Raw genomic sequence first — 11,119 nt, 5'->3', positions numbered from 1 at the left:
CTGTTTTCTGCAGACTCCATGATCACTGAGTATTATAAATATCAAACTCTGTCTATGATCTATTTATATGTTGAGGAAATGCCTCGAAATGTAGCTTCCAAATAATGATTTCCATGTCAACACATTGCATGTCAACCTCCACAATGGGATCAGCGGATCTGCAGATACCGCTACATGTCGAGTCGAATACACATATGTTCTCTGCTTGTGCCTTTCATTCACAATCTGCAATTCTCTCAAGAACCAGAATCAATGTTAAATGAGGTAAAAGTTTTAGAGTCACAACAGACTTTGTATAGCCAAGCCCAATAAACCAAGCACCCAACGTAACATCCCCATTTGCCTATTCATGCAGAATGACTTGATCATTATATAGTAGCACAGAGAAGTTAGTTGGAGAATGAGCTATGAATGCAAAGTAGACAAAACAGTTAAAATTTTACTGATTATGGGAAATATAAGAAATCAATTATCTTGAAATGGCGTATAACTGTCCAATAGCGTGACAGAAGTACTTGTTCCTGTTCTCACCAAACTTCCAATTCTAAATGTATATATAAATCTATTAGAGTTATTGCCAGCGCTCTGTTGCGATATTTGTTAGCTAAAATAATCCATCCAACATAATAGGAAAAAGAAACCAACGAAATTGTAAAGCTAACCATCAGCTGAGATGCTTTTGCTGTCCTGACACATTGCAAGCTTAGTGATTTCACTGTCAAAAGCAACAAACTAAGTAGTCATATACATCCGAGACATTTATTTACAAACGGTTCCTAGCACAGAAAAAGCATATTATTATGTTACGGATGATAAGTTTGATGCATAAATACAGTTTAGAATTTTTTTCAAATGAACATTTGTGCCTACTGAATTACCTTTCAACATCCACTGCATTGTGATTTTGGCATGTTAAAGCTGAGAGTCAACATTGGAGCTTACGTTAGCATTTCGAACATGAAATATAACACCATCAATTTCCAGTGTTAATTCCATTGACAATAGCTGTGCAAAAGAACTCTGCTAGTAAGGTAATCGTGATTAGTAATTCTTTACATCTTAGTGTCGTACAACTTCAAAACGATAGACACTTACAATCGACGGCTCTCAAAGATGGACCGCAAACCATCTAATGATATGCTTACCTCGTCATATAAGTAATCCATGTCACTTCCCTCCCACGGGTAACGTTGCTGGTGCAGATCAATTCCCTCCACCTTTTCCTCATCATTAGGATGCTCTGCAATATACCCTCTGTAAGGTTCAAATTTATGTCGCTAGAATTATCTGAGAAAGAAATATAAAGTACCCTCCAAATCTTCAGGAGCATCTACATTTTCTTTATTCAATGATCTTCATTCAACCTAACAACCATCAAAATAAAAAGAATGTGAGGCACATAATCTTCAAAATCCAAGTTTAATGAATGGAAAAAAAAAGCTCAGGAAGACAGAAAATATCAAACACTCACTGGCTTCTTCTTCTTTTACTTCTTGGCTCTCGTGAATGAACTGTCAAATCCATCATTATTTGCAGGAAAAAAGATTAAACAAAGCAACTGATGAAAAGAAACAAATATGTGTCACAACACATAAACTCTTTTTGAACAATCAGGCAACAGATAGTATGTCTCCTGTGTGACTCAGCTGAGTCCTCGATGGCATCCTGAACGACAAATGTCTTCTTCTTCTTCTTGGTTAGATCAAAGGGTGCAAGCTAAGGATGACCAAAGAAAATTAAAACCACACAATCATGATTTATCAGGCAAAATAAAAGAACCGATGATGAATTTATTAAAGATGGGAAGATGTAGAGACTGAAGAAGAAAAACTGATTCATGAAACTCATAGAGCCAATCTGTGTTTCTTAGATGAGTCATGAACCGATGATTAAAAATTGAAAGCCCTAAACTTCCATTGAAGAGAACGCTTACAGACCAAAGAGGTTTATTGGGCTTTTTTTTTAACGAATCCCATTTCAAAACGTGAGTTATAAAATATTTATTAAATCATTAGATAAAATAAATAAGTGTGGATCCCACAGAGAAAACCGAAGAAGCAAAAGTTTTCGACCTTCATAAATATATATTTGTTTCAGCCATCAATGTACAAAGAATCTTTAAGCTCAGTGGTATAAATGTTGTTGTTTAGATCTCAATAACCCGGGTTCGAGTCACATACTTGACACTTTTTTCGCACTTTTTAAAAATGGAACCTACGTATCGCTGACGTGTCACATCAGGAAATCTTTTTCAGATTTTATATGGAGAACGATGATTACCTAAACTATCACACCTTTGTTCTCGAATCAAGACAAAAATAATAATTAACTAGGGTCCATTTCTCCCGCTATGTCATGCGCCAAACAAAATGCAGAGAAAAACTCAAACCCCACAAGATGTCTTGGATTCATAGATTAAAGATCTTAACGGTTTGTGAGTCGATGGGGTTTGATTGTGTTTTGTTGATTGATAAGTGTTAATTTTGTATGGTTTCGACAGTTGGGCATTTGGCGGTTGCCATTCAAGCGCGTTTAGCATCTGATTAAAGACCATAATGTCACTAAACAGTCATGGAGTAGCATCATTAATATTATGTCATGATAATTTACGAGACAGCGAAATAATTTCATATATTTTTCTATTCTGTAAGTTATCAGCCAAACATGCAACCAATTTTCCTAGCTAGCTTAACTACACATCTCTTGGATCCACAAAGAGACAGCGCGACTTTGAATTCAGGAACATATTGGTAAAGTCACTCAAACTAGTCGTATTCTCTTCACGTTTCAACGGTTTGATGCACCATGTGTCATCATCACACGAAAGCATTTTCCAATGAGGAACACATCTCCTCAGAGAATAATCACTGCCGTTGCTTTCTCCGTCGACCTCTACCACCACGACCTTACACTCCCCACCGTCATCTAAAACAGCCATGTTACTAACGTGCTCACACAATGTCCTAACGAGTTTCCCACGTAACGGACCTTCCGCGTGCACACCGTAAAGGAAATAGAACCCAAACGGAGTAAACAGATCTGGCAACGCCGTTAAGCCTAAAAACGGCAAGAATCTACCGACGAAGTTGCAAACTTTGGTGAGAATCACAAAGCTCAAAGGAGCTTTGCCAATCCTAAGTTTGAATACTTTGCTACTGTTCCATACACTAAGAATAGCCCAACTTATGATCTTGTCGTTGTTCTTGTAATAAGCTACCCATGTCCCTATACTTAACTTGTTCCGCAAGATTTTGACTATGTCGTCCGGGAAAAAATCTGCATTTGATACTACGTGTTTCCGGTACCATGACGCAGCTTCTTTCACCTGTCACTTACAGTTACAGAATTGATATTGATTGTTTATCTTTTCCATGTGAGCCTACTTTAGTTTAGTTAACTTTATGCTATACAATTATGTCTTGTGGCTACTTTTTGATCGAATTTGAGTGGTATAAACCTAAATCAATTTCGAAAATATAAATGTAAGCGGAACCATAAACTAATTTTCCTAGCTTATGTGTTTATATGTGGTGGATTTGGTTTTTTCATGAAGACTATTCCTACAAAAAGGAACTCAATCTACAATATAAAACGTTCTAAATTTTATATGAATGTGGGCTGTAGTTTGAAATATTTCACGTTTTAAATATTTTATAACTAATCAATGTGTAGTAAAATCACCTTTAGCTTCCTTATTCCAATATCAGAAGGTAGTTTCAAACCTCTGGGGTTTACTGGATTGACCAGAATTGCCGGGTTTCTGAAGATTACATAGCCAAGTTTTCCGACGAAGAGACCGAGAGAGGCCTCATTGTCCTTTTGGGTGGCCATGTAAGCATAGTCAGCATTGTGAGACATGAACCATTCCTCAAGCTTTCTCACGAGCATCGAACCGATGCCATGGCGTCGATACGGCGGCATGACTCTGAGAGCAAGAACGTAACCAACATTCACTGACTTATCTTGCAACTTAACTGGCTTTACTGACCCTTGTATGGAACCAACCAGCTTGTTCCTAACCTCTGCCACCTATTAAATAACGTACATAAATTTGATAAATTTATATCAATCCAATACTTCACTTATTGTTTTTACTTTTTGTTACAACATATATATTGTTGGCACAAATTTTGTTTGAGCGTTATTAAAAAACTTATAAGATATATATTCTCGTTTAAATTTTTATAAAACAAGGAAGAAGAAATTAATAAGAGCGATGCAAAGAAAAATTCACCAGCATAGTGAAGCGAGGAGTGTTCCGGATTCTGCAGATAGGATCGCCTAATGTGTCGGTGAAGAGAAAAGTTTGGTCGTTACCAATCTCACAACTTTTCTCCACGCATTCCATTTCAATTCTGTCCCTTTGATCATTGTAGCATCTGATCACCACCTTTTCATCACCTTCTTTCCACCATTGCCCCACCATTTTCACAGTCGATCCCTCTCTCTCTATATATATCGAAAATGAAACGACAAGATCAGGTATACACAGCTCATACAAAGAGAAGACCCATCTGAATATCTGATGTTATATTGTGGGATATAGTAGAGCTTGAAAACTTCACATTCAACTTTTATTGGGGGGCACCTTCACGTTTATCTAATTAATGTGTCCTTGTATATTAAGAACTGTGTGGCTATGACTTATCTTTGCTATTGATCGTTTAGTTACCACAAATTGCATGCGACCAGAATTATAAGTTTACTAATTCAAGCCATACACATTAAATATCTTGCATATAAATTGTCATATAGTGTTTGGAAAGTGTTTAAATGTATTATACGTGACTAATTCTCTGTAATTGTTTTATAATCTTAACTTGAAAGAAAAAGGAATTATTTCTTAATATCTACATATCTATTCTATTAAAACACAAGTGTGACCTATTGATGTTAGTTGAGTCCAACAAATATTTTCCATGATACCTACCTTTTAATATGATAACTGTATATAAGAAAAATACAAACTTTATACGATAACCACCGCATCAGTTAACCTAATAACCACCACATCAGTTCTCGCCTAACTGCATCAATATATTGGGGCCATAAACATTTAATTTACAAAACCCATTAAAATTGGGCCATGGACTTTGATTTACATAATTCATTTATAATTGGTATACAAATTATTATGTGTAATAATAATCTAATTATAATTATATACGAAATTAAATCATGTTTAATGTTTATTTTTATTTTATTTATTTAATCTATCTATTTAATTACTATTTTTTTACTAAACAAAACTGTAACAATATTTTGTTATTTTTTAACAGAATAACAGTTTGAAAATAAAGTATCATATTAACGTGGTAAAGGCTATGGCACACATGTATAATTTAACAATATAATAAATTCAATACAATTATACAAATACTTTACTAATCATTTTTTTAAATTACGCAAATACGTTTGTTGATAAAAACACAAGTATGATTACAAAAAATACATATATATTACAAGGAAAGAAATAAATATATAAATTTAATTTTAAATAATATATACAAAACAAATAATATATCCGCCCTCCGAAGGCGGGTCACTCTCTAGTACATACCATAAAATGAACTAATTACATGACTAAAGACATACAGTACACCTCATTATTGCTTGTAAATTATTAATAACTTTGAACTGTTTTACAAGATAAGACTTTTTTATAATTAGGAAATATGAAATACGGAATACCTTCCGTAAACCTACTCTCCGTATAAATCTCTTAGCTTATACCTAAAATGGTCGGGTCCTCCCTTCTAAATTAGGTAAGTAGGCCCCGCCTAGTTTGACTCAATCTCTTAATACGATATCAATGGTTTCAAGTATAAGAAATTACCTTGTAGAAGAGCATTTTATATTTGACTATATACGCAATGTTAAACATTAAAACAATTATAGTAGGCGCTAATCGGGTATTCAAAGAGTCTCATTTAGCTAATTAATCGAAGACTGGTTGTATACTGTGTATTAAACTGATTTAATTTCAGAGACTTGCTTTCGTATTGTATATTTTTGTTTAATTAATATAAACTACAACATGGAAATGTTTAATATACATAAATATATTTTCTATGTTAAATGTTTGATTTTAGATTACAAACGTATGTTTTCATGCTTTTGAAATTCAATATAAGAAATAAACTATCTTTTATATACTTTTGTTGTATGAGAGATATAATGTATAATTATAAAATATATCAATCAACCATCTAATGAATTAATTGGTACAGCATTAGCATAATTCTTTATTATCCTATCAACAATTATTAGAAAATGATTTAGAATAGTACTTAAAATATGCAAATGATCTCCAAATGCTTTTTGTTAAATGCTTTTATACAAAACTTTTAGTAGGGCATTTTGGGCAAGACGAGGGGGAATGGATTTTTCGAGAGAAATACTATAAGTTCAACCCTTACATGGAGTCTTTGTTCTTAGATACCTTATGTATTCGTACTAGTTTTATTTATATTATCAAAATATACTTGATCATACAAAATCAACAATATACAGTCACTACAAGAAAACGTGCCCATAACAACGAAGATTTACGGCGAAAATATTTCGTCGTAAATTTACATGGTGTTTACAACGCATATTTTCGCCGTAAATTTACATGGTGTTTACAACGCAGTTACGAGGAATCCAATTTTCGTCGTAAACGCCATGTAAATTTACGACGAATAATTTTTATCGTAAAATCCATGTAAGTTTACGACGAAAGTACGTGGAATGAGAAATACGTCGTAATCATTACATCGACATTACAACGAAACATGTTACCGTTATATTTAGGTGAAAACGTGTATTCAATGTGCTTTAACTTACCTAATTTCGTCGTAAAGTCGTTGTAAATATTATGTTAAAACCATGTAAAATCCATGTAAAACATTCCTTGTAAAATCGTTGTTATATTTCAACTACCCAACTCGAAAATTTCTCTATATATATGTCATTTCCCACAACTCTCTTCCTCACAACACACAAACGGAAAAAAAAAATCCGAAAAAAAAAGATTTCAAAAAAAATCTAAGAAAAAAATGGCTGGTGGCGGTAGTATTTACGAGTTACGGAGTTGGATGTATTTGCACAAAGATTCCGACGGGAGGGTGACGAACACATTTCTGAGCGGGCTAGAGACATTCATGCACCAGGCGGGCTGTACACCGATCACACAGGAAAGCGGTAAGATGTTCTGCCCCTGTCGGAAATGCAAGAATTCAAAATTTGCACGTAGTGAAACTGTATGGAAGCATTTAGTAAACAGAGGATTTACACCACAGTACTACATTTGGTATCAACATGGAGAGGGTTATGGGGGAAAGGAAGCTAGTAGTAGTAATAATAATTTTGAGGATGGTCATCATAGTGAAGAACCGAATCATTTGCATAATGAATATAATTATCATCAAGATCAGGAACATATGGTAGATCATGATAGGGTTCAAGATATGATTAGTGATGCATTTTTAGAAACAACTACAACAATAGCTGATGGAACTGGAAATGTAGAAGAACCTAATTTGGATGCAAAAAGGTTTTATGAAATGCTAGATGCTGCAAATCAACCAATCTACACTGGTTGTAGAGAAGGTCTCTCTAAATTGTCTCTAGCAGCTAGGATGATGAATATTAAAACGGATCATAATTTACCTGAAAATTGCATGGATGCATGGGCGGAGTTGTTTAAAGAGTATTTGCCAGAAGACAACGTGTCTGTTGAATCTTATTATGAGATTCAGAAATTGGTTTATAGTCTTGGGTTGCCTTCGGAGATGATTGATGTTTGCATCGACAACTGCATGATCTACTGGAAAGAAGATGACAAGTTAGAAGAGTGTCGATTCGGCAAAAAACCACGATTCAAACCGCAAGGCCGTGGGAGGAATAGGGTACCGTACCAAAGGATGTGGTACCTACCAATTACAGACAGATTGAAAAGATTATATCAATCTGAGAGGACTGCTGCGTCGATGAGGTGGCAGGCGGAACATGTCCAGAGAGATGGTGAGGTTGCACATCCATCAGACGCAAGAGCGTGGAAACATTTCAACAAGATACACGCAGATTTTGCTACAAATATTCGGAATGTCTATCTTGGGTTATGCACCGATGGATTTAGTCCATTTGGAATGTCTGGTAGACAATATTCTTTGTGGCCAGTCCTTCTTACGCCGTATAATTTACCGCCGGATATGTGCATGGAACAAGAATTTCTATTTTTGACCATATTAATCCCTGGGCCGAAGCATCCAAAACGGTCTCTTGATGTTTTTCTTCAACCGTTGATAGAAGAGCTAAAGCAATTGTGGTCAGAAGGGGTGAGGACGTACGATTGTTCTTTGAAAAACAATTTTACGATGCGAGCAGTTCTGCTGTGGACGATAAGTGATTTCCCTACTTATGGGATGTTGTCTGGCTGAACAACACATGGAAGATTATCTTGTCCATATTGTCTTGAATCGACGGATGCTTTTCAACTGAAGAATGGTAGGAAGAGTTGTTGGTTTGATTGTCATCGTCGCTTTCTTCCACTTTCCCATCCGTACAAAAGAAATAAGACATTGTTTCGGCACAAAAAAATTGTCAGAGACGGTCCTCCTCCATATCTCACCGGCCAGCAGATCGAAGCAGACATTGATTATTACAGAGCTCAGGAAACAGTTAAAGTTGGAGGAAATTGGCATGTTCCTAGAAATATGTCTGATGGGTATGGTGTCTCTCACAATTGGCATAAGAAGAGTATATTTTAGGAGCTACCCTATTGGAAGGATCTTCTCTTACACCACAATCTGGATGTCATGCATATTGAGAAGAACTTTTTTGAGAACATCATGAATACATTACTTAACGTCCCTGGGAAGACAAAAGATAACAAAAAGTCAAGGATGGACTTACTTGATATTTGCTCAAGAAGTGAGTTACATATCAAGAGCAATGAAAACGTTCCTGATCCCATCTTCCTGTTGTCATCAGAAGCCAAAACAACCTTGTTTGACTGGGTTGCATCAGAAGTTAAGTTTCCTGATGGTTATGCTTCAAATCTGTCAAGATGTGTTGAACGAGGTCAAAAGTTCCCTGGAATGAAGAGTCATGATTGTCATGTGTTTATGCAACGACTACTTCCATTTGCTTTTGCCGAGCTCCTTCCAGCAAATGTCCATGAAGCACTTGCAGGTAATTATAATTTTATAATATATATACATATGTTATGAAATGTTATTAATTTGATTACTTTTGCAATATACAAACGACTACTTCCATTTGCTTTTGCCGAGCTCCTTCCAGCAAATGTCCATGAAGCACTTGCAGGTAATTATAATTTTATAATATATATACATATGTTATGAAATGTTATTAATTTGATTACTTTTGCAATATAAAACCATCAGCGCATTTTTCAGAGATCTTAGCACACGTACGTTCAAGGAAGAAGTCATCGAACAACTTCATCATAACATTCTGATCATATTGTGCAACCTGGAGAAGATATTTCCTCCTTCATTTTTTGACATCATGGAGCATCTAGTTGTCCACCTACCGTATGAAGCATTGCTTCGTGGACCTGTTCACAACGGATGGATGTATCCGTATGAGCGACAGATGAAACATTTGAAGGGGAAAGCAAGAAATCTTGCAAAGGTGGAAGGTTCAATAGTTGCGGGGAGTTTGACAGCCGAAACATCTAACTTCACATCATACTACTTTGCTCCAACTGTTCGTAAGAGAAAAAGAGTTCCTAGAAGATATGATGATGGTGGAGTACCGACATCATATCCAATTGATGGTGTTCCTGATATTTTCTGTGAAATTGCACGGTTTGGTGGTAAAACGAAAGAAGTATGGTGGTCATGTGAAGAGGATAAACATAGTGCACACACTTATATTCTGCTCAACTGCGAGGATGCAGTGACCCGTTACTTTGAAAGGTAAATATTTTTGTGAATGTTAATTATATGAATTGAAGTTAATTATGTATGACTTGATTATTTGTTTAATTTGCAGCATGTTTGTATCTCAAGTTGAAGAAGCAATACCAGGAATATCTGCAACTGATGTGGACACACGTAAAGATAAGCACTTTGTCAAGTGGTTAAAATCACAGGTACGTAATATATCTCATACATTGATTAATTAAGTAAGTGTTTTGATACTTCAATATTAATTAAGAATATCTGCTTTTTGCAGGTTGATTATGACGATCCTTATTATCCCGTATGGTTTCACGAATTGGTTCAAGGTCCAGTTGCAAAGGTCACCACATCACCTATGTATTTCACACGAGGATTTACCTTTCACACATACGAGTATGGGAGACATCGGGCAACGAGTAACTACGGAATATGTGTGAAAGGTGAAACGGACTTTTACGGGATCTTGCAGGAGATTATTGAAGTGGAATTTCTGGGGTTATTGAAACTAAAATGCGTCCTCTTCAAATGTGAATGGTTCGATCCAGTTGTGAACCGAGGGATTCGGTATAACAAATTTGGTGTTGTGGATGTCAATTTTGGGAGAAGATACAACAAATTTAAGCCTTTCATTTTAGCTTCACAAGCCGAGCAAGTTAGCTTCCTTCCTTATCCTCGGCTTCGAACTTCCGGGATAAACTGGTTAGCTGCTATCAAAATTACACCTCGTGGACGCATTGTCGCTGGAGAAGAACCGCCCTTGCAAGAAGAAGACGCTATCAATGAAGTTGAGGTACCAGAACAACCAACTGATGAAATCCCTTTGATCGACCCGCAAAACTTTCAATATGAAGATATTCCCGAAGATGCGACAGATGAAGCACGTGAAGACGAGTTCGAGAGAAGCGGCGATGATGCACTACAAGAAAACAGCGACATACTGAGGAAAAAAATCGTAGGTATGTCGTCGGAATAACATTATTCCGACGACATATCGACGAAACAAGTCCTCGGAAATAACTCCTCGGAAATTCAATTTTCCTCGGAAATCCCTCGGAATTTTCCGACGGAATTCCGAGGAAACAAATTTCCGAGGAAATTCCGAGGACAACCAGTTCGTCGGAAAGCTCCTCGGAATATACCAAGGGAGAACTTCGTCGGGATATTTCGATGGAATTTCCGATGGTCCAATCCTCGGAATTTCCGAC

The 11,119-nt window shown here is 36.0% G+C and overlaps 1 protein-coding gene across 2 annotated transcripts; it reads right to left on the bottom strand.

Annotated features, from left to right (window-relative positions):
• Positions 1-938: 938 nt before the first annotated feature.
• On the bottom strand, positions 939-5,540 carry LOC106454899 (probable N-acetyltransferase HLS1). Of its 2 annotated transcripts, XM_048754329.1 has the most exons (5): positions 4,235-5,540; positions 3,682-4,029; positions 1,310-3,325; positions 1,146-1,240; positions 939-1,020 (listed from the first exon to the last, which is right to left on the bottom strand). In XM_048754329.1, exons 1-3 carry the CDS (start codon positions 4,424-4,426, stop codon positions 2,693-2,695), a joined length of 1,173 nt encoding a protein of 390 aa, XP_048610286.1. In that variant the 5' UTR covers positions 4,427-5,540; the 3' UTR covers positions 939-1,020; positions 1,146-1,240; positions 1,310-2,692. The 2 variants fall into 2 exon arrangements, with proteins under 2 accessions (XP_048610286.1, XP_013752432.2); XM_013896978.3 differs by having other exon boundaries at positions 939-1,240.
• Between the last annotated feature and the right edge of the window lie 5,579 nt (positions 5,541-11,119).

Source organism: Brassica napus, chromosome C4, assembly GCF_020379485.1.
Source record: "Brassica napus cultivar Da-Ae chromosome C4, Da-Ae, whole genome shotgun sequence".
Lineage (NCBI taxonomy): Eukaryota > Viridiplantae > Streptophyta > Magnoliopsida > Brassicales > Brassicaceae > Brassica > Brassica napus.
Note: the sequence above shows the minus strand (reverse complement) of the source record. Positions and strands in the feature narration are given on the sequence as shown.

What these genes read in the sequence shown, in the direction of transcription:
- LOC106454899 (XM_013896978.3), bottom strand. Translation starts at nt 4,426, where the DNA reads ATGGTGGGGCAATGGTGGAAAGAAGGTGATGAAAAGGTGGTGATCAGA. An exon ending in CTCCTCGCTTCACTATGCTG is followed by an intron (nt 4,030 to 4,234) that starts GTGAATTTTTCT and finishes GTTATTTAATAG; the next exon opens with GTGGCAGAGGTTAGGAACAA. An exon ending in TTGGAATAAGGAAGCTAAAG is followed by an intron (nt 3,326 to 3,681) that starts GTGATTTTACTA and finishes TGTAAGTGACAG; the next exon opens with GTGAAAGAAGCTGCGTCATG.